General features: G+C 41.9%; 1 protein-coding gene across 1 annotated transcript in view; it reads left to right on the top strand.

Moving 5' to 3' along the window:
* The first annotated feature begins 319 nt into the window (after window positions 1-319).
* FAM171A1 (family with sequence similarity 171 member A1) overlaps window positions 320-27,298 on the top strand; it is a 132,162-nt gene continuing 105,183 nt past the window's right edge. The window contains exon 1 of the mRNA XM_043509385.1: window positions 320-509. Within this exon, the coding sequence (XP_043365320.1) occupies window positions 320-509 (190 nt within the window). The remainder of the gene's footprint in view (window positions 510-27,298) is intronic.

Genomic DNA, 27,298 nt, shown 5'->3' with positions numbered 1-27,298 from the left:
CTGCTTTTCTGCTCGGGCGATGCGGGGTTGGCTGCCGCAGGCTGGCCGGCAGGTGGAGCCCCCTCCCGGCTCTGCGCGGCTGCTGAAGCGGGGCAGAAAGGGTTAAACAGCCCGGCTGCCTCAGCCTTTGGGGACCCCTCACCCAAATCAATCAATAAGCAGCGCCCTGCCGTCCCCCCCCCTCCCGCTTTGCAAGGCGCCGGCCGCGGGGACGCAGCGGCGGGGCCAGGATGCGGCAGGGGATCGCAGGGGGGGCTGCAGCCGCTTTCGCCGCAGCGAGAGGCAACATGGAGGGAGGCGCGGAGCGGGCCAGCCCCTGATGCGGCGCTTTCTCCGCCTCCTCCGGGCAGCGGCGAGTCCCTTCCTCCCTCCCTCCCGGCGGCGGCGGCGGCTGCTGCGGCGGCGGCTGGAAATGAGCAGGTCGGCGGCGCTTCTCCTCTGCCTGCTGGGCTGCAACGTGTGGAAGGCGGTGACCAAAACCCTGGGGGCGCCGGCGCCGCTCGAGGTGGGTGCGGGCCGGGCGCGCTTTGTGTTGCTGGGGGGGGGGGGCGCATTGTGGGGGGGGCGCTGCCCGGGCAGGCGCGGCCGGAGCCCCGCTCCCCTCTTTCTGCGCTGCGGCGGCCGCCGCCCCCGGCACCGCTCCGGGGGCTTTTGTTAAGGGCAGGGGCTGCTGGCCAGGCCCGCCTGCTCCCCTTGCCTCGCCCCCAGGTCCTGTCTGGTCCTGGCTGCTGAGCGCCCCCCCCCTCCCGACGCAGCGGTGATGGGCGGCCTCGTAAAACCTCGCTCGCCTGGGGCTGGCCGCTTTGCGCCCGCCCCCTCCCTTGGCGAGCCCCGTTTGGGGCTGGTTGTGTTGTGCCCCCTCCCCCGTTTGGCGCTGGTTACCGTGCAGCCTCCCTCCCGCTCGGCAGGTCCCGCTGGGTGCTTTCCCCTTCTCCCTGCACGTCTGGCCGGGGGCTCATTGCACCCCCCTGGTAAGCCCCACGTGCGGTCGCCTGCGTTGACCCTGGCTTAAGGTCCTATTCCCTGACCCAGGCGGGAGGCCCCGGAGCAGCCCCCAAAACTTTCCTGTCTCTTCCTGGCTGTATTCCGCGGGGGGAAGCGCACTGCTGGCTTGTTGTTGCTGACCATCCTGTCTCTTCGCCTGCGCCTTTTGTTTGGAGAGGTGGCCAGTCCGACTCCCCATCCTTACTGCATGTCATACAAGCAGCGTGCCCCTTGCTAGCAATGCATGTGGCACTTCTGTTTGGGCGGGGGGGGGAGGTGTCCTATTTTAAAATTAGGAAAAATCTGCTTTAAATGACTGTCCCGCCTTTCCTCCAGCTGATGTCACAGCAATATAATCGTGGACTTTAGAACCAATACCAACCTCTTCAGAGGAAAGAATGGACATCAGGGGGCAACTATTTTAGCATCTAAATTAACTTCGTGGTCCTTTTCACTTAATTTGAGCCCTTTCTAGCTGAGTAGTATGGCTCTGTAGTAATCTTATAGTTACTTCCCTCATGTGATGTGGTTTCATCCGCAAAATGTGTCTGCACTGTAAAAATGTGATGCTGCCAAGGAGATACTGTAGGTGGGAGATACTCAATCACAGATTAGTCATGCTTCCACGCCACATTTCTATCCTTTATTATTGCAGTAGTGTTCAATTTCTCTCCAGGCTTCATTCTGCATAGCTCAGAAAGGGATCATACATCTTGGCTTCCGGGAGCTCATAGGTATGTTAAACAGCAGAAAATGTAGTTTGCTGGTGGTAAATAGTTTGCTACAAGAGAATATATTTGCAGACTGGTTAGTATTTGCCTATTAGTTAACCTTGTGAAACAGCTAAGTATCAATGCCATTTCATGTGGGAGAGATTCTCTCCCCCCGCCCCCTTTAGCCTTCAGGAGAGCAGGTTAATTATATCCTTCTATAACAACCAAAGTGGATATGCAATACATCAGGGTTACAACTGTACCCTATTTCCTCCCACATTCTCTTCCCCCCCCTTGTATGTCTTTAAGGGTCAGTAGTCTCTAAGTGCCCCCCCTTTTTTTATACAAACAAGAAAAATGACATTTAGGTTCTTAGAGGTCATTCTGTTTTAATAAATTCTTTTGTTTTTTGATTCCTAATCATCATTTCTACAACATCCAATAAAATACAAACTATATAGTCCTGTGGTCTGATACCGAGTGATCAAAATTTTGGTATCTTGTGGTAAAATCTACTGTGCTATACAAGATCTTTTTTAACAAGATTGGAAAAGGGGCAGAGGATTTGACTTTGAAACTTGAGATTTCTTATTTCAAATCAACTATCAACTATTCTGCTAAACTTTGTGCTTGGAGCACTTGCAAAACACAGAATTTATACTGAATTAGTTCACAAATATGTCAACAAAAATATACACAACCTTTGAAGATGACATTTGACAACAGAATATGATTTTTATGTTGGTATATAATCAGTATAGTGATATGGAGAATATTTACTGATATATGTCAAAACTCTTGATATGTTAGTCAAACTGCACTGTAATTTCACCATCTTTTTTTTTTTCTTCCTCTTTCACTGTCAGCTCTTTTTAGAGGCAGCTCTTTCTAATTCATAGTAACTGGAAAAACTAATGGCTGTAGCAACAATATAACTTGATTTATTAAATTTATTTTTATGTAAGTCATGGGGAAAGACAGGGAGTTGGCCATTATACAGTATCTATACTGAGGACTGTTTTTAAACTTGATAGTTTGACCTTTTTATTGCTTGCGGATATGTCATTCTTGAGTGAGCAGAGAATATTGATGTATTGTGAATAAAATGATCAAATTCTGTCTTCAGTATTTGAACATCTGAAGTTTACTGATGTAGAGTAGACCGCTTTCTGGGCTTTCACTACTGTTTTCAGTTTTCCCCTCTATTCTAAGCTATCTATATGCATGCTTTGGAAGATAGACATGTGGAGGTTCATTTTAGTATTACAAAGTATCCAGTTTAGCTCAGGTAAGTAGTGACCACAAGTTTTTTCTGGAAGCTTATGAATTTGTGGTCATAGTAAAGTCTAGTGAACAGGTAGCTAAATCCCCCAAATAACCATTGCAGTTTATATCAATTGGGACCCCTTATTGGTAGACTCAAAATTAAAGGCAAGTGTTTGAATGGTTATGAAGACTGAAGTTAACCCGCTTCAGCACTTGTGTTGGTACTTGTAGGTCAAGGTTGAGGCATACTGGGGTCAGGGGTTAGAAATCTTTGCAATTGTCCATGTTGTATCTCTTGTGTGGATGAGGTATAAGATTGGTCTGGGAAGAGAATGGATTTGGGAAGGATTAGAGAGGACCACAAACTGGATTGGATCAGGTTGGTGAAGAGAATGTAAAGTCCGGGACAGGAAGCAAGGAAAATGTTTACAGTGAGATACAACTAGATAGTTGAATAATTTTCGAAAGAGAAATGATGGCTGTCCCATCAACTGCAGTATTTAAATTGTAACTGGACAAAACACTAGAAAACTCTGTAGAGAATAGTCCTTGTTGACAGGGTTGGACTAGATGAGACTTGATTAGATTCTTCTATATCCCTATAATCAGATTGGCTATGTGGAATTTGAACTTTTTACCATATGAATGTGGGGTTATAGTTGGCACCTTTAAGGAAGAGGTGAAGAGAGAATACAGCTCCAAAAAAATCTCATGATTTGATATTTTTCTTCCTCCCCTGGCACCATTTGAATGGCACCAAGTTCAAATTCTGCTCAGCCAGGCTGATTCCACAATTCAATGAATATGAAAGGTACTGATGATTAAGCTTCATCGTTCACACCCCATTAAAAAGATTTGGTAACATTGGCACTTGAAAATCTCCCCACTGTATTTTCCACCGAATGCATCCGATGAAGTGAGCTGTAGCTCACGAAAGCTTATGCTCAAATAAATTTGTTAGTCTCTAAGGTGCCATAAGTACTCCTTTTCTTTATTGGCACTTGAGTTGTTTCAGTATATCTGGCTCAGCATGTAAATGGATGGAAGCAATGTTGCCTCTGAAGATGTGCCTCTGAACCACAAGGATTAGAAAATATTTTAAGAAATCCCCTAACTTCTGGAGTATACAGCAAAATCCGCACAGACGCTAGTTTTGTTTATTCTATGAATGTTGAGGCTTGGTGTCCCTGCGGATGAGGTAATTGTGAGCTCATGTAGATAAATTTAAGAATTAGTAGGATTATAAATTTTCACCCTCTCTAAACTCTACTGCTTAAAATTGAATCAATATTTTCCCCACCCCCCCCCCCCCCCCCCCCCCCCCCCCCACCCAAATGAGGACTTAATTTCAGGTTTTAAATAAAACTATAACATCAGCTATTCTTATATTTGAACATTTATTGAAAGAATACTAACACTAACGTAAGCCAGTGTCTAAAGATAACCAAACTACTTTGGCTGTATGTGCACTGGAAATTGTGTTGAAGAATCTAAATAAAACATAGGGCAATTTCCGATCATGTGAACCAATGTCTTCCAAATTTGGGAGGTTTTTGCCAGGTTTCTCAGTAGTCATTCCTTTAAGCATTGCAGGAAGGACAGTACAAGTCTGTGGAGACTTTTAGCAAAATTTGTTTAATTTCTGCAGGAATTTTTTATTTTCTAGTTGGTGCATCCTATTTTAACAATGTGGGGCCATTCTGAAACTAGGTTTTTTAAGATGAGATGCCATGGCTGCTTGAGGATCACATTTTAGAGATATTTCGGACAATCTCTAATTGCACTGCAGGAGTCCAGCATGTTTTTATGTGACACTATCAATGCCATTTATAATTTTTAAGGTAGTAGCAAACGTCTCATTTGTTCAGAATATTTCACTACAGTACTTAACCTGTTCAAAATCTGTAATCTTATTGGAATTGCTTCCAGTTGATGGAGGAAGTCGCAGGATGTGTGCTAAGTATCTCCCCCTCATCCCCCATGATTATTAGTTGGATGTTTCTAGTATGAAAGTAAGGAAAGGTAGACAGACAAGGTAGTGAGGTTGAGGTAATATCTTGTACTGGACCTATTTCTGTTGGTGTGAGACAAATTTTTGAGCTAAACAGAGCATACAGCAAGGAAAAGAAAAGGAGTACTTGTGGCACCTTAGAGACTAACAAATTTATTAGAGCATAAGCTTTCGTGAGCTACAGCTCACTTCATCGGATGCAACAGCTGTAGCTCACGAAAGCTTATGCTCTAATAAATTTGTTAGTCTCTAAGGTGCCACAAGTACTCCTTTTCTTTTTGCGAATACAGACTAACACGGCTGCTACTCTGAAACCAGCAAGGAAAAGGTTAACAGTTGGGCTTTAAATGGCCTTAATTAGCCTTCACAGTATCACCTCACTTGGATAAATGGTGGGGGAAATCTGACACTTTTTGGTGCTATTGTTTGTTTTTTACTGACTGGCTGCAGACTTGGACAACATTCCATTAATTCACAGTGTGCAAGCTAATTTCACAACCATAAGGGCTTGGTATTTCATGAACATGATTACTCTGAAGAATTTGGTAAAAGCAACTGAGAAACCCTGAATTCTTGTTTTTATTGGGTGGGTTGGTTGGTTTGTTTGTTTTTTGAGCCCTTTCCCCAAACTGTCAGTTTTAACCTGGACAATAGGTAATGTTAGGGGGTGAGAAGTGCAACTAAGGACACTAACACTTTTTGCAATGCAGATTTTGGCCTTCACATTTGGACCATATCTACTTAATGAGCTACTAATTACTTAAAAAAAAACAGGAGTACTTGTGGCACATTAGAGACTAACAAATTTATCTGAGCATAAGCTTTCATGGGCTACAGCTCACTTCATCGGATGCGTAGAATGGAACATGTAGTAAGAAGATATATACACAAACACAGAGAACATGAAAAAGTGGAGTAAGAGGCTAATCAATTAAGATGAGCTGTTATCAGCAGGAGAAAAAAAACTTTTGTAGTGATAATCAAGATGGCCCATTTAGACAGTTGACAACAAGATTTGAACGTACTTAACATGGGGAAATAGATTCAATATGTGTAATGATCCAGCTACTCCCAGTCTCTATTCAAACTCAAGTTAATGGTATCTAGTTTGCATATTAATTCAAGCTCAGCAGTTTCTTGTTGGAGTCTATTTTTGAAGCTTTTTTGTTGCAAAATTGCCACCTTTAAGTCTGTTATTGAGTGGCAAGAGAGGTTGAAGTGTTCTCCTACCGCTTTTTGAATGTTGATTCCTGATGTCAGATTTGTATCCATTTATTCTTTTGCATAGAGACTGTCCGGTTTGGCCAAAGTACATGGCAGAGGGGTATTGCTAGCAAATGATGGCATATATCACATTGGTAGATGTGCAGGTGAATGAGCCCCTGATGGCGTGGCTAATGTGATTAGGTCCTATGAGGGTGTCACTTGGATAAATATGTGAACAGAGTTGGCATTGGGCTTTATTACAAGGATAGGTTCCTGGGTTAGTGTTTTTGTTGTGGTGTATGTGGTTCCTGGTGAGTATTTGCTTCAGGTTGGGGGGCTGTCTATAAGCAAAGACTGGCCTGTCTCCCAAGATCTGTGAGAGTGGGGGATCATTTTTCAGGATAGGTTGTAAATCTTTGATGCACTGGAGAGGTTTTAGTTGGGGGCTGAAGGTGACAGCAAGTGGCGTTCTGTTATTTTCTTTGTTGAGCCTGTCCTGTCCCATAGTAGGTAACTTCTGGGTCCAGACGATGAAGATGTTATCAATGTAGCACAAATAGAGTAGGGGCATTAGGGGAGGAGAGCTAAGGAAGTGTTGTTCTAAGTGAGACATAAAAATGTTGGCATACTGGATTGGTCTAGGCTAAGGTTGATGGTGGGATGGAAATTGTTGAAATCGTGGTGTAATTCCTCAAGGGCTTCTTTTCCATTGGTCTAGTGCTGTCAGTACAGTGCTTTCGTCATCATGAATAAGTTGGAATATGAACAAGAGGCTGCTAGGCAGCTCTCTAACTCCACATTCTACAGGCCATTATCCTCTGATCCCACTGAGGATTACCAAAAGAAACTACACCATCTGCTCAAGAAACTCCCTGAAAAAGCACAGGAACAGATTTGTGCAGACACATGCCTAGAACCTCGACCGGGGTATTCTATCTGCTTCCCAAGATCCATAAACCTGGGAATCCTGGACGCCCCATCATCTCTGGCATTGGCACCCTAACAGCAGGATTGTCTGACTATGTGGACTCTCTCCTCCGGCCCTACGCTACCAGCACTTTCAGCTATCTTCGAGACACCACTGACTTTCTGAGGAAACTACAATCCATCGGTGATCCTCCGGAAAACACCCTCCTGGCCACTATGGATGTAGAAGCCCTCTACATCAACATTCCTCACAAAGATGGACTACAAGCTATCAGGAACAGTATCTCTGACAATGTCATGGCAAACCTGGCAAATGTGACCTTTGACTTTGTCCTCACCCACAACTATTTCACATTTGGGGACAATATATACCTTCAAGTCAGCGCCACTGCTATGGGTACCTGCATGGCCACACAATATGCCAACTGCATTTGCTCCAATCCCTCAGACAAACACCTCCAAGATCTCTATCAAGCATTCTTAAAACTACAATACCCACCTGCTGAAGTGAAAAAACAGATAGACAGAGCCAGAAGAGTACCCAGAAGTCCCCTATTACAGGACAGGCCCAACAAAGAACATAACAGAACGCCACTAGCTGTCACCTTCAGCCCCCAACTAAAACCTCTCCAGCGCATCATCAAAGATCTACAACCTATCCTGAAAAATGATCCCTCCCTCTCACAGATCTTGGGAGACGGACCAGTCCTCGCTTACAGAGAGCCCCCCAACTGAAGCAAATACTCTCCAGTAACCTCACACCACACAACAAAAACACTAACCCAGGAACCTATCCTTGCAACAAAGCCCAATGCCAACTCTGTCCACATATTTATTCAAGTGACACCATCATAGGACCTAATCACATTAGCCACGCCATCGGGGGCTCGTTCACCTGCACATCTACCAATGTGATATATGCCATCATTTGTGAGCAATGTCCCTCTACCATGTACATTGGCCAAACCGGACAGTCTCTACGCAAAAGAATAAATGTACACAAATCTGACATCAGGAATCATAACTTCAAAAAGCGGTAGGAGAACACTTACCTGGGAGTAACTGGGTCATTACACATATTGAATCCATTTCCCCATGTTAAGTATACTCAAACCTTCTTGTCAACTGTCTAAATGGGCCTTCTTGATTATCACTACAAGTTGTTTTTTTCTCCTGCTGAGAACAATTCATCTTAATTAATTAGCCTCTTACTCTACCTTTTCATGTTCTCTGTATGTGTGTGTGTATATATATATACACATCTTACTATAGGTTCCATTCTATGCATCTGATGAAGTGGGCTGTAGCCCATGAAAGCTTATGCTCAAATAAATTTGTTAGTCTCTAAGGTGCCACAACTACTTCTGTTCTTTTTGCGGATACAGACTAACATAGCTGCTACAATGAAACCTACTAATTACTAGCATCCTTCAAACACAAATGTTTACCTAGTGAAACTATCAGGATACTCGCATGTAATTCAGTACTTTATCTGGGTAACTCTAAGGCCAAAATGTGTAGCTTTATTTTTTTATTTTAAAAAAATTACTGTTGGCTATCATATGGTAAAATCCTAGTGCGGATAAGGCAGTTGCAGTTTTCACACAGGCCAAGTAAATCCTAGGCTTGCCCCCAGTGTGTACTTCAACCTGCTAAGGCATGTGAAAACTACAAACTGTCTTGTTCATACTAAACCAGTGTTAACTGCCATTAACCAACATATGGCTTAAATTCCCCCCTCCATACACACAAGCTTTTTTCCTGTTGGGATGCACCCTAAGGCAGGGGTGGCCAACCTGTGGCTTCAGAGCCACATGCGACTCTTCAGAAGTTAATATGCAGCTCCTTGTATAGGCACCGACTCCTGGGCTGGAGCTGCAGGCACCAACTTTCCAATGTGCCAGGGGGTGCTCACTGCTCAACCCCTGGCTCTGCCACAGGCCCTGCCCCCACTCCACCTCTTCCTGCCCCATCTCCTGAGTGTGCAGTGCCTTCGCTCCTCCACTCTCCCCCTGCAGAGCCTCTTGCATGCCACGAAACAGCTGATCTGAAAGTGTAGGGAGGGAAGGGGAGGCGCTGATCGGCTATGCTGCCAGTGGGTGGGAGATGCTGGGAGCGGGGTCAGGGAGCTGATGGGCTGCTGATGTATTATTGTGGCTCTTTGGCGATGTACACTTGTAAATTCTGGCTCCTTCTCAGGCTCAGGTTGGCCACCCCTGCCCTAAGGGGTGAGACTAGAACATGGTTCTTGGAATTTGTGGGACAAAGGACTGCCTTCTTTGCCAATTGCTCGCTAAATGGACAGCTTTGAACATAATCTAACTTGCCAGAGAACACTGTTTGTATGATAGGTTCCCAGTAAAAGCGGCTCTAGCATGTGCATGTCACCTTCCCTTAACCCCCCAGGGTAGAGGGGCGTGTGCGTGTGTATTGGAGAGAGGAGGTTTGTGCTGATCATGTTTGTTGCAAAATTGAAATATGCAGGACTTTTTGTGAAATTTCAAGGAGCCTTGTGCTTCAATGAATAATGCCTACTCACGTTTCTTAGGCATCAGTGAGAATAGGCACCTGTGCATCAGGGAGAGAGAAAGGTTTTACTATTGCAAGGTCTGCGCTAGGAAGTTAGGTCAGTGTAACTTCGTCACTCAAGGATGTGAAAAATCCATGCTCCTGAGCAACGCAGTTAAACTGACCTAATCCCGGAGTAGACAGCATTAGGTTGACAGGAGAATTCTTCCATTGACATAGCTACCACCTCCTGGGGAGGTGGAGTACCTATGCCAGTGAGAGAAGTCCTCCCATCAGCATAGGTAGATTCTTCACTGAAGCACTACAGCGGGCACAGGTGCAGTATTTTAAGGGTATACCTGTATATAATAATGAGTCTGATTTTAGTAATGTAGTGACATGAAAAATAGCTGTGCTTATCGTTATACTGTCTATTGTTGCTTAAACCGTACAAAGGAGTCCACCCTCTTTATAACCAGGGGGGTTGAGCATTCCCACAGCCAAGCCCTGCTCACAATTGTCATGGAGTCTCCAGGAATTAAAGATTAATCTTTAACTAAGGATTATGTCATGTGATGAAACCTCCAGGAATACGTTCAACCAAAATTGGCAACCCTAGTTCCAGCTCACGTTAAAACAGAGCCTGGGTTTCTTTCTCTCTCTCACATACACAAAATCAGTTGGCTGGGCCAGGCTTAAAACATCTCTAAACCTGGGTCAGAAATTTGTAAGAGCCCAGGTTAACTGCACAGAATAGACATACACCCAGATGTTAAAGTAAGGGGTTGTGGTGTGGAGCAGAAATTGTCCTCTGCTAAAAGCAAAACTGAACTCTTCCTGAGTTAGGTAAACAGTGATGGCTCTCTCTTGTTTCAATTTACTTTAATCGTTGTCTGCTCGCAATAGAATAAAGTTCTCTTTTGTTTCAGATTTAAATGTATATATTAAAATTGCAACAAGTATTTCTCAAATGATGATTTGAATACTTTCTTAGCAATAGAAAAACTACAATGAATAAAGGTAACTTTTATATACAAAACTTCTTGGATCAACAGTTTTGCCCGATTTTTCCCCTTCCAATTTACACCCATATCCGAGATACTAGAACTACGGATAGTTGTGTGACAAACTGTTGAATGTTAGGCAAAATAACTCATTAATGAGGATGCCAGACACTTAACAATTTGTATATTTGTTTTGCAACAAGTAGTTTTTGTTACACAACTATAGTCCTGTTTTACCTAGTCAGGTTTTGCTAACACCGTATTGCAGTCTGGCCCTGTCTTTGTGAAGCTGGATATCCCGAATAACATACATAAAATAAACTATGAAGGGTCAAAGATGTGAAGGCTTTCTACTGGTCAGGCTTGCAATTCATTAGGCTAAGCTACCTTGCCAAAGAGTCTGAACCAGGAGGATAACTTTTTTTTCCCATAGGTTTCAGAGTAGCAGCCTGTTAGTCTGTGTACAGCTCACTTCATCGGATGCATCTGATGAAGTGAGCTGTAGCTCACGAAAGCTTATGCTCTAATAAATTTGTTAGTCTCTAAGGTGCCACAAGTACTCCTTTTCTTTTTTTTTCCCATGGCACTGTTTGCATGTCTAATGGTTCCTTGTTCATTTATACATAAATGTAAGGAAAGGCTTGGTGAAACAAGGCAGGGATTTCTGGAGCTATTTGGGCTTCTCCTCATGATTAATGAGGGTAGTTATACTGGTATTTATTCCTTTATGCTGGTACAACTGCATCCACCCTAGGAGATTGCATCCCTTTAACTAAATCACTTATTCTGCCAATTTAATTAAATTGTTGTGTAGACAACTTCTTAGTTGTCTTCCCCATGTCCCCAAAATCTCCAGAAATGTATTAAAGGAAATGGTCTATTTTGAAGAAGAAAATGGAGAAGGAATCAGAAGGGCAATACTGAGCAGCATAGTAATAACTACTGCATCAGAATATATTCCTCAAGAAGGTTCTGAGTGCTACTCCTATTGACTGACATGAGCAACACTTTCTAGGGTGCGCTAGTTTTGCTTGAGGCGGGCAAGTACTGTCTGGAAAATAAATGGGTTCAGGAGCTCTGGGGAGACCAGTGGTGCTGCAGGTGTGAGACAGGCAATGGAAAGTAAACACAGCTAAACAGTAGAAAAAACTCTTTTTATTCTTCACACTGTGTTCAGGGAAAAGGGGTGGCACAAACTCAAGATTGCTGTGGCAGTTGCTCTTTGCTCTACTGTAAATTATTCCCGTGGCAAGTTATGAAACTATTGAGTGGCATGCTGTCCTGGACAAATCCTACACCAGCTTTAAAAAGGTATTTGTGGTAATACTGATGAAAGCCACTGTGAAGTAATGTGGCATACTTGCTGCTGCCACTTCACTGTTAATACCCAGCTATTTCCATACCAGAGCTTTTGTTTTGTTTTGGGCAAGCATCTGGATTCAGTGTCTTTTATTTTCTGTGATTTGCACGATCCCCAAAAAGGTGAGAAACAAAGCTGCTGGAACAGAAATTGAATAAGCAATATGAACAATTGCAAAATTTAGCTCTTCATATTGAGGGAGATTTTTTTCAAAAGTGTGAATGGCAGTTAGGTACCCAATTCCCACAAAGTCAGTGGGTGCCTAACTGCCATTCGTACCTTTTGAAATCTGCCCCATCATGCTACGCTAATTTCCATCAAAAGTTAGCTCTCTCACAGTGGTGTGCAAGAAAATGTGTTCCTTTCTTTAGGATACCACTATGAACAAACATTGACTAGTGACAGTTACTGTAGCTGACTTATTCCAAGTAAATACTATTGTTTGGGATCAAGATAAGAAGGATAAAATATGCTTGCTTTAAACTGACTGTAGTTTTAAACATTAATCCCAACCTCTACTTTTTGCTCCCGGCTATTAGTTTAGCCACAATTGGAATATTTAACTATTTTTTTGAAAAAGTAAAAAAATCAGACAGTGAGTGAAGAGGATTTGAAGTATTAAAGATCACTTTGAAAGCAATTAACTTTTCTAGAATACTGACTAGATAAGGACCTCCTTCTGCAAGTCACATCTGAAAAGCCACCTGCTCCCTGAAATTACTCAATAACATTCATGTGTCACTCTTTCTTAAATTGTTCTTAGATTGTGATCTCCCTGTAGTAAGGATATTGGTTTTGTCTAGAGTCAATTGGTTGTCGTAAAGCAGTAGTTAGTGTTGTAATAAAACAGTTTTGCATTATAACACTACTAAATTGTATGAATATTCTATAACTTGCTTTGAGAAAGAGGGGATGGGCCATATCATTTTTTCTCATATTTCTCATGCAAGGGATGTTAGGAGCAGAAATCTTGCTTTTTTGAGGCCAAAGTCAGTTAGTGGAGAGGGGATGAAGGCAATGTGACATCACCCACTTGCCCTTCTGCACAGTAAGGCTTCTGAGTTTTTAGAGTTTTTACAGCATCCCTTGAGAAGCTAGTGAGTATTTTCATGAGTAAGTTAATGCACACACTTGAGTAAACTACTATATGCCTTCAGAAATTCATTTGTGTGGGGAGTGAACCAAGCAAAGGTGGGATAGGTCATGGCAGCACAGGTCCTTGAGGAGTTATGGAGAGGAATGGGGAGCCTTTGCTGTACCATGGGTGGTATGGGCCTGAGATAAATGAGGAAATCCTATGTCTTTCAAGGCATCTGTGGGTTAGGAGTGTCCCATCCACTGCCCACTCTGAATGGGCAAACACTACACCCAGTCTCGGTGTGGTGGAGACTTCCAAGCCTCAAGTCCTTAGATTGTTCTGCCCGATGAGATGTTTTTCTGCAGGACATGCAATGCATGCCTAAAAGGTGTGTGAGAGGAGGGCAGTTTCAGAGATGCAATATGCTTTACAAGGTTGCGATGAAGCAGAGAAACTGCCAGCCAGCACATAAAGTGTTAAAGAGAGCCTTTGGGCCCAGGTAATCCCCTCCCTCCTCTCATCTTATACCTGCAGTTAATACCAGGTGTGGAGGGGGAAGAAAAGGAGAGTGACAGGCTCAATTGGGGCTGTCTGGTGAAGGGGCAGAAGCTAGCCACCTCTATAACTGATCACTAACTTGCCCGCCAAGCAGCCACATGGAAGGAAGTACTGTCTCCCCAACCAACACGGGAGACTGTGGAGGAGACCTAGGAACCTCTGTCACTGTGGGCGACTGAATGGGAAAAGCCCAGGGACGTTGTGGGGCTCGCCTCACCAATCTTTCAGGCCGCCCCGCCCAAAGGAGCCTGGGGCTGTGACAAGGCACTGCTCAAGACCCACGACAGTACCCTACTGGATGCAAGCTGCCCAACTAATGGACTAGAGGGGCCACGTCCCAAACTGAAGACACTGGTAGGAAGGGGCCCATGGCATGGATTTAGACCAGGGCTGGATTAACCCATCGGGGCTAATAAGGCTATAGCCTTAGGCCCTCCCATGTTAGGCCCTACTTTAGGCTGTAATTTTAGGCCCTACTGTAGGACCTCCATTCCATATTGAAGTAACAGCTGAGGAATGGTAGTGGGGCCACTGGAAATTTTCTGTTTATTAGATATTGCTTTGTACGAATTAATCCATCCAGATTGTGAATTCAATTTATTGTGGTTGTGATTTTGTCTTTGTGGGCTAAGTAAATGTTTGTGGGCCCAAGCAATATTAAACTTTGTACACAGTAGGCCCACATTGGGACAATAGAAACCATGTTGAAAGAAAGGAGGATGGCAGAAACTGAAGGAGGCCAAAGAAAGAAGGCAAAGACAAAATGTAGTGCTGAAAGGTTCTCTTCTTTCCTAGCGTTTTTTCCTTCTACTGAGTCTGGTGGTGAAGAAGTCCAGGCGAAATAGCAAGCCCAAGTGAACCTGGCTGTGCCTGCGCCTGATGAAAATGAGCAGCCTCCTGCGACTTCTCTAGCTGCAGTCTCGCTCCACTCGTCTGAAGACTTTCCCAGTGATAGTAATACAAAAATATCCTCCTCCAATGATCCCGGCGAGTGGGATGTGACTTCTCAAGATCTTATTGCATATTGAACTGAGAAGGGCCCACAGAAATGCCAGAATCTAGATGCTGTTTTTTTTTCATTGACTAAGCAAAAGTACATCAATCAGAATGGTTATCTGACCAAATCAGTGTTTGAATATGTGAAGCCTAACAAACAGATTGGCAAGCAAGTTGTACTGTTTTTATTGCTGCCTGTTTTCTGATACCAAAAAGTGGGCAATGTTCTGCTAAGGCTTCGGTGATGGAAGAATACTGCATACATTACCAATCATACAATGAGTGAGCAGCATACATTGTCAGTTAGCAGCTACCATGCCCCAAAGAAAGTTAGTGGCAGAATTGATACCCAAATGGAAAACTAGTTTTGGAAGCTCATGCTTATTGGAAGAAAGTTCTCAGACGCATAGTTGAAACCAGTTTTTCTTGCTGAGTGTGGTCTGCCATTCTGTGGCTCAAACGAGACTGTTGAATATCGAAACAGAGTGGCAATTACTCTGGTGTTCTAGAGCTATTTGCTAAGTTCAACCCTTTCTTAGCTCAGCACATCAATAAACACACAAATCATGGAAAAGGCCATGCATCATATCTATTAAAGACTATTTGTGATGAATTCGTTGCACTGCTGGCAAAGAAGACCCTATCAGCCATTGTAGGCGAGATCAAAGATGTGGGATATTTTTCAGTGTCCGTTGACTCAACACCAGATATGTCATGTGTAGATTATCTGACTGTCATCTTGCATTATGTGCTACCCAGCGGACCAGTTGAGCATTTCACAACCTTCATAAACATCACCAACCATACAGGGAGAAACTTGCCTCGTACCTACTCAATTCCCTCACCAAAAATTGGATTGACTTCAGCCTTTGTTGTGGCCAAAGCTATGACAATACAAGTAATATGAGTGGCAAATATTCAGGGATGCAGCAAAGATAAGAGTGGAATGCTTTGGTTGATTACATACCATGTGCTGCACCCTCACTTAACCTTGTTGGCCAGTCTGCCTTGGATTGTTGTGTTGAAGCAGTTTCTTTTTTTGGATTTGTCCAAGAATTGTACAGTGTTTTTTTTTCTCTGCATCAACCAGTTGTTGGATGATTCTTAGAGATTCACTACTGTGACAAAGCTCTGTCCTTGCCTCTGTGGGTCCTGCATTTCCTGGTGGATTTCGCTAGCCTCAGAGGCTCACTGTGACCCTCCACGTAACCCTTCTTTCTCTAGAGACAAGGGTCACAGTCTACTGAGTCATTTTCATCATAAGCCAGCGAGGGAGGTGAGGAGAAGTTATCCATCCTTGCACAGTCTCGGTTGTCTCCCAGTCTCCGTGATTAAACAGGGGGCAAAGGTTGGGGGGGGGTGAGCCCGGGCCCACCCTCTATTCCGGGCTCCAGCCCAGGGACCCTAATTGTATCAGCTATGGTAGCTGACCTTTTAGAAACATGACGTGTACAATTCCCTGGGCTACTTCCCCACAGCAGCCCTCACTCCTCAAGCTCCACTTAACCCTACCTCAGGGTCTCCTTCCTTGTGCCTGATATGGTGTGTACTACTCAGCTTCTCCAACAGCACAACTTCTTCCCACAGCTCCTGACATGCACACCCACCTGACTGACTGAGAGGCTTTTAACTAGTTTCAGCCAGCCCCTGATTGGCTTCAGGTTTCCCAATCAACATAGCATTCCCCTTGCCTTCTGGAAAGTTCTTAATTGGCTCAGGTGTCTTAATTGACCTGGAGCAGCTTCCATTTCACTTAACCTGGTACCAGGATTTGGTTAGCCTGGAGCTAATATATCTATCTCCCACTACTTTTCTATAGCCATCTGGCCTTGCCCCGTCACACTACCAAAGGAATGCCCAGTGCCCAAATCACTCTCAGGGACATGGTGGAGTGCTAAGGCTGAAGCTGTGAATGCAGTTGTCCTGGGATACCCCAATGTCCTTGAAGCACTAGAGAGCATCAAGGATGAGAGCATCAAGAATCTCAAAAATCATCACAAGAAAAGATGCGAAGATCCTGTGATGCAATGCACACTTTGGAAGCTGCTTTTTTGTGTGAGGCCTGGAATGATATAGTTCAGCCATTCAGACAAATCCAGCTTAGGTGCAGTCTAAGCTCGCAAAGTGCTCAAATTGACCTTTCCACTGCTGTAAATAATGAGGAGTCTTGGAACTGTTCTTCAACAAATGCATGATGGTTTTGATGAGTATGCAATTTGGGGGCTCCAAGGATTGCTAACCATGAATATAAGTCAGCCAAATGCCGCAAAAGACGGAACACATGCGACAATGCAACTGCACCCTCATTCAATGACAAGGAGGCCTTCAAGAGTTAATATCTTCATCTTAATCATCGACAAACTGAAGAGTTCATTAGAACATCAGATCAAGACTTGCAGAAATATCGACAAAACCTTTAGAGTACTTACAAATTTTTCATTTAACATTTCAAGTTCCAAAGTCAGTGGAGGTATCAAACGTGTCAGAAGTACCCAGATGATCTCCAGTACGTTTACGAAAGAATGTCTTCAATTTGTTGAATTCACATCGCTCTCAGATGTAGAGAGAAAAGATGATGAAAGCAAATCTATTTGGATGTACCAAGTTACCACTGAATCCAATGCAATAGAATGTTTTCTCAAATGTTGAAACTGCATTATGGCTGTATTTGTCACTAAGATCACTAACTGTGGTAGAGAACATTCCTTCTCTCTTCTAACAAGGATAAAAAATGTTCTCCGATCCACCATGACTCAAGAGTATCTCAGTGCTTTGTCCCTCTGAGCATTGAGAATGAAATCATCAGGTCTTTGAATCACAATGACATCATTCATGACTTTTTTCCCTATCTTTAGCTGTGGCAAAGTATTTGAAGAATTGAGTGTAATGAGAGTAGAATAAATTTGTTAATTTTACATAAATTAATATGTAAATATGTATGTAGATGTTTGACTTCACAGTTTTTTTTTGCAATATGTAATTCATACTTAAGCCCTTCCTGCCTATTAGCCTTAGGCCCCTCATAACCTTAATCTGGCCCTGATATAGACTCCCGGCCAGGAGGGTGATCCCTGTTCATGATCTGACAAACACAGTGCCCTGGGTTGGGACCCAGTACTGTAGGAGGGCCTGGGTCCATCTACCTGCCCCACACCTTAAAGATTGAGGCCTTGCAACCAAGCATGGGAGTGAAAGCCACATGCTCTAACTACTAGGCTGTCCAGCGTTCCAGGCTTCCTGTTACAAAGAAATATGGTGCTAAAATACCTAGTTACAGCTCTGCCCCCAGACTATTTATTTATTGGGTCACAACAGGCCGTAAATGTTTACAAATGAGTCCTGAGCCCAAAAAGGTTGAGAACCACTTGACTAGATGATCTTTCGTGGTCCCTTACAGCCCTATATTTCTGATTTCATGTTGTTTCAGAGTTGGTTACCATTTATTAATTTTATTCTAGTAATAGCTAGAAGCCCAAGGCAAGAACAAGGCCCTGTTGTGTTTGCACATTGGTGATCACATAGTAAGAAACAGTCACTCCCCTGAAGAGCTTGCTCTTTAATTAGACAAGATGGTCAAAGCATGGGGGAAAGTACTATGACTCATTTTACACATGAGAAACTAAGGAACATGCATGCCCATGGTAACACACACAATATGGGGCAGACCTGGGAGTTGAACCAGATTACCTGTTTCAGTCCTGTGCATTAACTTCAAGACCATCCTTCCTCTGCCATTTTTCATTTAATAACCAGGAGCCTGTTTAGTGGCATTGCTTAGATGCAGCTGTCACAATTACTTCCAAGGATGCTCTTGAAGTACTACTATACAGCTATTTTAATGGCTAATGGACACTCTTTTCGTCTTACCATTTGCCTTAGTTTTATATACTGCATGCGTGGATGAGCAGATGGACAAAGGATGGAAGACAGGGCTGCAGCCAGAATGTTCAGCTGGTAGGGGATAGAAGGCTGTACTTCAGCAGTCTAGTCTAGCTTTCCAGACAGGCTGAAAACGGGCAACTGTCACCTTAAAGATTGGCCTATGCTGTATCAAGCCTGGAGTCTGAAATTGTCAGACTGTCTCTGAACACTAGTGTTTCTGTTTACAGAAAAGTATTTACTATTGTTTTGACATTAAAGTAGATAAAAATTTGGTTTGTGAATTTGCATATGTAGCTTTTTTTTTTTAAATAGCTGGCAGAAAGATGGTATCCTGGCATAAAAGCCTTCCCATTTTCTTATGTAGGAATTACATTTTGGGTAGGTTCCAAGCTAGCTTTATTTATTTGTTTGTTAGAGAGGTGACCAGGCAGGCAGGCATATAATATTGACTTTATCTAGGTTTGTGGGGAGAGAAACAGATTTATTCAAAAATAAATTTGTCAGAACCTTCAGATTTCAAATATGTATTGTGTACACAAACATTAGGCTCTATGTTTTAAGTAGCATTGAGGGTAAAATCACACTTGTTCAGATCACGTTATATTGGTTGCCAGTAGAGAGTCACTCCTTGCCCACAATTACAAGGGCAGAAATACCATAGGAAATAATTACTGTGTTTCACGTAGCAGTGTGAAATAACAGTGGTTAAATGTTGACTTTAAATAGCTACCACTGTAGTTGTCTGAACTCAAGCATAAAGTTAGTAATCGGTACACTTGGAGTAAATTGGTTTTTAGGGTTCTTTTGTTTTTTAGTCCAGGGTACATAGTTGTGAATATAACTGTACAGAATATTGGATTCATGAATTGAGTTTTTTCCTGTACCAAAAGGGAATGTTTCTGAGGTCATACGCCATGTAAAAGGGGGAAAAATTAAAACAGTACAGATTGAGCTAACCTTTGGCTCATGTTTTTGAATAATATATTTTTTTTTAAAATCTGCCATCTGTCTGTCTCCTTCTTTCACACCACATGTTCACATCTACAGTGAATTTAGAAAATTCCTAGCAGAATGGAGAGAAAAATAGGGCTGTCAGCGATTAAAAAAAAAAATGAATAGCGATAATCGCACTGTTCAACCACAATAGAATACCATTTATTTTAAATATTTTTGGATGTTTACTATGTTTTCAAATATATTATCAATTACAACACAATATAAGTGTACAGTTCTCACTATTTTTTTGATTACAAATATTTGCACTGTAAAAAACAAAAATTGTATTTCTCAATTCACCTCATACAAGTACTGTAGTGCAATCTCTTGACCATGAAGTTGAACTTACAGATGTAGAATTATGTACAAAAAACTGTTGTTTTTTTTAATGTAATCTAAAACTTTAGAGCCTAAAAATCCACTACCCGGTACTACTACTTGGTCAGCCAATCACTCAGACAAATAAAGTTGGTTACAATTTGCAGGAGATATATCCCTTCATTTTTTAACCACCATTCCAGAGGACATGCTTCCATGCTGATGATGGGTTCCGCTTGATAGCGATCCAAAGCAGTGTGGACTGACGTGTTCATTTTCATCATCTGAGTCAGATGCCACCAGCAGAAGGTTGATTTTTCTTTTTTCGTGGTTCGGGTTCTGTAGTTTCCACCTTGGAGTGTTGCTCTTTAAGACTCTAAAAGCATGCTGCACACCTCATCCCTCTCAGATTTTGGATGGCCCTTCAGATCTTAAACCTTGGGTCTAGTGCAGTAGCTATTTTAGAAATCGCACATTGGTACCTTCTTCGTGTTTTGTGAAATCTGCTGTGAAAGTGTTCTTAAAATGAACATGTGCTGGGTCATCATCCGAGCTGCTATAATATGAAATATATGCAGAATGTGGGTAAAACGGAACAGGAGACGTACAGTTCTCCCCACAAGGAGTAGTCACAAATGTAATTGATGCGTTGTTGGGTTTTGTTTTGTTTTTTTTTTTTAAAAGAGCAACATCAGCATGCAAGCATGTCCTATGGAATGGTGGCCGAAGCATGAAGAGGCATACGAATGTTTAGCATATCTGGCATGTAAATACCTTGCAACGCCGTCTACAAAAGTGCCATGCAAACACTTGTTCTGACTTTCAGGTGACACTGTAAATAAAAAGCAGGCAGCAGTATCTCCTGTCATGTAAACAACTTGTTTGTCTTAGCGATTTGGCAGAATAAGAAGTAGGACTGAGTGGACTTCTAGGCTCTAAAGTTTTACGCTGTTTTGTTTTTTGAGTGCAGTTCTACAACCCCAAAAAAATCTGCATTAGTAAGTTACACTTTCACAATAAGGGATTGTACTTCAGTACTTATATGAGGTGAATTGAAAAATACTATTTCTTTTGTTATCATTTTTACAGTGCATATATTTGTAATAAAAATAATAATATAAATGAGTACTGTGCACTTTGTATTCTGTATTGTAATTGAAATCATATTTAAAAGTAGAAAAAAAATCCAAAAAAAAAAAATTTCAATTGGTATTCTAGTGTTATAGTTCGATTAATCATGATTAATTTTTTTTAGTTAATCACATGAGTTAACTGCAATTAATTAACAGCCCTAAGAAAAAACAAAATGCAGGGCAGCTTCTTGCAGTAGACTCATTTTAATAATTAACTTCAATTTGAGTTAATAATCAAGGTTCTGAGACAAAGCTGTGAACCCACTAGAATTAACTTTCCTAAAGAAATATGAGACTGTGCTTTCATCCAAACGAGCCCTTCAACTCTTCATCTCCAGTATGAAAGTGATAGATAAAACCCTAGATCTGACACAAACAATAACTACACAAACATACAAATCATAAACTTGCATGCTTTGTAGGAGTATTTTGGATGTGTCCAGCTGCTATCACAGTTTTTCTCCTGTGATATACTGTCTATCATCTTTACCTTTAATTTTTGAGGGTGCTTCCATAGTATGCTTTTCAGTACTGTGTACAGTTTATACTAGTGTATTTTGATGATGATCATGACCATTATTCCATTAAATTTCTTGTCCTCGATGCTTTTAAATGGATATCTTGGGTCAAAATCTGTCCTCGCACTCATCCAGCTGTTGTAGTAACACCACGATTTGGCCTCTTTATGTTTTGCCAATCAGTTGCCTTGTGAAAGAATCTTTGGCTTGGAAATTTTTTTTTCCCCCCTCTCCAAACTTTGGCAATATATTGGAAATAAATCCTTGGTTCTGTATACAAGGCATGTGAATTAACTGCAAGAGTATGTACTTTCCCCCCCCCCCCCTTAAGTAATCTGTGTTGTGGTCTATGTTAAGATTAAGTATCACTGGCTTCTTGTCTTGTATTTCTGCAGTTTGCATGATATTTGAAGACTATTATTACGACTCTTTATATATAAATTATAAATTTCCGACTTTCTTAGACTTCAGTTTAAACGTTGTAACCAAACATGCATCATTGTGGGCTGGATTTTTGTGTGTGTGTGTTAGATTGTTCTATTGCTTTATATGTGTGTCATACCTAATGGCAGTTGACACCTGCACCTGTAATTAATGAACAGGTTACAGCCTTTTATTTGTATTAATGTCTTTGGCACTTTACAAAAATCCATAATTTTCTTTATTTTAAACATCAACATTTATATTATTTTAAATTTACCAATGAAGAGAAACTGGCATCAATGTGTTATTACATCTGTGCTAAAATCAGTATGATTCAGGAGCTAATAAAGTTACCCTGAAAATGAACATGATTTTAAAAAAATACACGATCATAGAAATAAATGTGATTCATTAGCACTGTTTCCGATTTGGAAGTCAGTTTTGCTTTCTACTAAATATCATCTGATCCAGTACATATGCATTGCAAGGAAAAAGGAAATTCACATTCCAAGATTATATTACATATACACTGTTATTGCTACATAGATGTAAGATGAGTCAATTAACAGCTACAGTGCCTGTAAGAAGAGAATGCTGCTTTAAGACCATATTCAGTCACCTTTATCCACATAGAATAATACCTTACTCTGCAAATAATGCTATTGGAAATCAATAGGCCTATTTGCACAGTAAGCTGCCATTCAGAGTCAGTAAGGGTGGCAGAATTGGGTCCTTAGTGTTTAAGTATGTCTGTCTGCATTTTCACTACACCAGTCTGGAGCTAATGGTCTGCTCTTCATCTTGTCTTTGTCAGCATAAAACCTTCAATTTCTAATACAGTATGTTCTGTTTGGTGCCCTCTGGTAGCATCCCACTCTCCCTGCCCCCCCCCCCCCACCTCCCCAGGTCTTGTTGGTTTGTGTTGCAGAAAGAAACCCCAAGTCAGAAATCTTTTAAATATTCCTATCCTGGCTGACTCTTCTGCCTCTCTGACATTTGGCAGAAAATACTTCTCTCTTAGGCTATTGCAGTAGCTCTGTGTATAAATGGGGTTTAACATTGCTGCTCAACTCTGGCCTTGGCAGAACAGCTAGGATCTTAAGCAACAACCTCACCCAGTCATGCAAATGTAAGGCTTATTTTTGGCCCCCGAGCATATTCCTTCCCAGTATGTCCTTGTAGCCCACTGAAAACGTGGAGCATGGCCAAGCCAGCCAATGCCCGCTTACAGGAGGTAAGAGAGATTGGTGGGTGAGGTAATATCTTTTATTGGATCAACTTACAGAAGGTTAGTGGTGCTGGGACAGTTTGTATAGTGGGGGTATACTGTAAACCGTGTATAGGATGGAAACCACTTCGAGTTAAGGGGGTGCTGCCACACCCCCAGCACCTCTAGTTCCAGCACTTCTGCAGGAGGTAATCATTTTTGGTGACCTGGGGTTCAGCTAAGGCTGTGTTTAGTTAGTCAACCCTGCTCCTTGTTTTTGTGGTGACATTTCAGGAGGCATTTATGCAAAATGGAACTCTCTTCAACCTATCTCCAACTAGCAGTGCAAGCTCTGGGCCATTTGCTACCCCAAATAAGATGAGGAAATACAAGTTTCCTCCCAGCCTGCAGTAGCTCTTGCAGTAAATGTTTTGTTGCTTTGGGCATTTGCTTCATTTAACTATGAGGTAGTTGGCCCTGACAACTGCTAGTTATGTCTCTTCTGCAGCCCTTATGGCTCTTATACCTCCTTCTGTGTCCCATCTATGCTTTGTATTAACCATTCCTTTTCTTCCTTGCTCTCAACCCTCAGCTGAAGTGAAAAGGGTTTAGAAGGACTTGTGTGATTGCTACTCTCCTGAGGGAGATGACTACCATTTAGAACTAATAAGTGGAATAAAACATCTAGACTGCCTTCTTTAGTGCACACAGAAGTATGTCAGAATACCAGACAGTAGCTATTTTATTTACAGAACTAGAAGGAATAGACTTTTTTTTTTTAAATGGAAGCTTGGTTGCTGTAGAAAACTTTTCTTGGCAGCGTACCTATCGCTTGGTGACCTCCCGTCGTTAAGAACCACTGTGGTATTGGCTTTGGGATCCTAAGCTTATGGGAAGTCATAGTTTGACATGAGTTCTGGTTGCTGTTTGTCATAAAAAAGATGAACAGCAGCCCATCAATCCTGAATTGGGGTGGTGAGATTCAGAAAACCAAGTAGCAGGTAACTACATTTCTGTTTCTTCTTTGAGGTTGTGACAAATGTCAGAGTAATTTTTTTTTAAAGTGACCTATAGACCAGGTTTATTTCTGGTATGATGCAGATCCACATAAAGAAATAAGAACGAGGCTTTCTACTGTCTTTGTACAGAATTTTAAAATAAACAAAACTTAATTGTTCCACACTGGCTAAGTGCTGTAAGAACAAATGCACAATTTTGTGCTCTCTCTGCTTGAGGTAGGCAGGTGTTGGACTATACAGTGTATCAGCACTTTTATTGTTCTGCTTTATTATTAATTATTGTATTGCAGTAGTGCCTAGAGGCCCCAATCATAGACCATGGCTCCATTGTGCTAGACATTGGCTGGTGGTTCTGCTCTGTTTTAGTAGCAGAGAGAAATGAACAAAATTCCTTAGCTGTGTAGTGCTTCAGAGATCAAGAATCTTGTAAATTTCACTTTGCTTCATGCATGGGGTGCTAAGCAGCAGAAGTGTGATGTTTAAGGAGAAAGAACAAAAGTGGAAAGCTCTGGGGTAGGAAAATCACATAGGATGGTTGGTTAGCGGAATAACAAAGGAAGGGAAAGGAGGGGGATGAGATCCCATGGAAATGACAAGTAGCAGGTAAAGCTAAACTGAGGGCTTGTCTTCACTTTCCAACGGATCGATTTAGCAGGTCTAGCCAATTGCTCTCCCATGACTCCGGCACTCCACCGGAACGGGAAGGGCAAGGGGAGGCGATGGGAGAGCATCTCCCGTCGACATAACATAGTGTGGACCCCGCAGTAAGTAGATCTAAGCTATGTTTATTTGAGTTGCGCTACTAATGTAACTGAAATTGCATAGTTTAGATTGACTTTCCCCTGTAGTGTAGACCTGCCCTGTAGACCTGAATGGGAGTGAAGGACATAGTGAGACATGGATGTCTTCCTACTATTGGATGTTTGTTCCAATCAGGAAAGAAAAAAGCAGGGAATAAATCTACCACTCACAATCTGTTCATTCACACTTGCTAATATTTATGTCTATATTTAATAATAAGGGTAACTTGCTTAAGACTTGTGTGGAGTCAGTGTTACGTACTGCCAAGCAGGAGACCCAGGGTAGATTGCTATCCATGCACTCTTGCAGCAGGACTGGGAGTGGGAGTGATGGACTTTTAGAAGCAGAGTATTAAGGTTGTAGACATGGTAGGAGAGGGCAGTATTGTAACTTGTTTAACATACAACTCTCTATTGAGGTAAGCAGGGGCACTCTTGGATTCTAAAGGGTGTCCTATCCGCTTTACTGGGAGGATGGATATAGTGATATCGATGACGGGAATCTTCAGCTTCTGGATGGCATGAGGAAGACCCTCAGAGAAAGAATAGTTTTCTTTGGGATCATAACAGAGTTCAGGATCACATTAATTGTCACTAGATTCATCTTGCTTGTTAACCACAACATAGTTGTTTTTTTAATCTTGTTTTTTTTTTTCAGCAAGGTTTTGGAGAAAACCATCTCATCACCTCTCCCAACACAATCTCTTATTTTTAAAATATATTTATAGTGACTTTCACAGCACAAAGTCTTCCCTTCAGTTACTCTAATGCTGACTTCCTTGCCTTTGATTCTCTCTTCATACTCCGATTTCAGTGTGGCTGGCTTTCAGTGTATCAATCACTCATTGCTCCTTAAACTCCTCTAACAAGAAGCTGGTGTCCGCAGTGTTATCCTAGCCGGTTTATTTTCCTTTTGTTCCTTTCACCGTGTCTCTAGGCTCTGTCCTTGGCTCTTCTTTCCACATTTTCTCCCTCTAGGAAATCTTATTTCTGTGTTCAACCTTATGTATCACTTTCCTATAGGTCATGCCCAACTCTACACATTCTTTTAACTCTGATTTCTCTGTCTGCCTTTCTGTCGGCTCCAGGCTACACCATAATTTTCTGCTGTTGAATGGTTCAAAGAATGAAGTTCTCCTTTGCCCTATGTCCTGACTATTATACTTATGCACAGTGATCATGCTGTGGCATTCTTCTGCTTGGGAATGCAAGGGTGTAGGATTCCTGCCCACACCATGAAATGACAGAAGCAAAGGAGTTCAAAGTAACGGCTGCTATTCTGGCCTTAATTTGCAACCTTATGTCTTATTTCATGTCATGGGTGAAGAAGAACAGTGTTGGCGTTAATTTTGTTTAAATATTTTAGACTACACCAAAAAATGTTAAAAAGGCCAAATGAAGTTGGGCTTTTTAAAATTAATGTGTTGATTGATTGACTGAAGTGTTAAGAACGATTGAAATGGTGAAAATCTAGCTGGTATTGTGCGTCTTTGTCGTGTGTCAAGCTTAAACAGACATCGATGTTTTTAATAAAAAGCCAGACATTTAATTTCAAGAAATATACAGGTCATATGCAAAAACATTTGCAGTTTGTGACTTTTGGTTGATTTGTAGAATTATTTCCTTGGGAGTCTGTTGTCCTTGGAACACTTTTATAACTTTCAGTACAAGTCTCAAGTTTTTGTGAATTACATAAACTTCAGTTTTCCTTGCTAACAATGCACATTTTTGACATACTGAAAGTTATCATAGGCACTAGCAGTAGCCTGCACTTGATTTCTTGGATTAGTTTTTTCCAGTTCTGTGGTTTAATGGTGCAGGCTGCTGCTTATTCTTTCCCTTGGAACCAGAGCAAGATAACTGTTAACTGTGGAACTTGGAAAGCAAATATTTACAAGCTAGATTTAAAACAAGCACCTTTTTTTATTTTTCATTTTCTGTGTGTATAATTGTGGTCACACTTAATTTTCTGAGTGAATTGCCAGGTACATATGGCTGCAGCTGGAACTTGTGGATGGAGGGGGAAAATGAGAACGAGGTGAAATTCTTTGGCCTATGCTATACGAGAGGTCAGACTACATGATCATAATGGTCCCTTCTGGCCTCAAACTATTAATGTGTAACTGCAGAAATGATGGGAGAGACCTATAAAACCTACTTTTTAGAAACTTACTATCTGTATGTAGAGCCAAGTATGGTAAACTTAGATATGTAGCAGTAGGCAAGATGTTTATCATTTTGTTCAAACTACACACGTATTAAGGGGCCATTGCTTCAGCCCACACTCACATGAGTTTGAATTTGGGTCCTGAGAATAGTGCAATAAAATTAAGCACAGTGTCTGTCTTTTGACCCTGGCTGATCAAGCCCTTCCCGTGCTGCTATAACATA

The sequence above is a fragment of the Dermochelys coriacea genome, chromosome 2 (genome assembly GCF_009764565.3).
Source record: "Dermochelys coriacea isolate rDerCor1 chromosome 2, rDerCor1.pri.v4, whole genome shotgun sequence".
NCBI lineage: Eukaryota > Metazoa > Chordata > Testudines > Dermochelyidae > Dermochelys > Dermochelys coriacea.
Note: the sequence above shows the minus strand (reverse complement) of the source record. Positions and strands in the feature narration are given on the sequence as shown.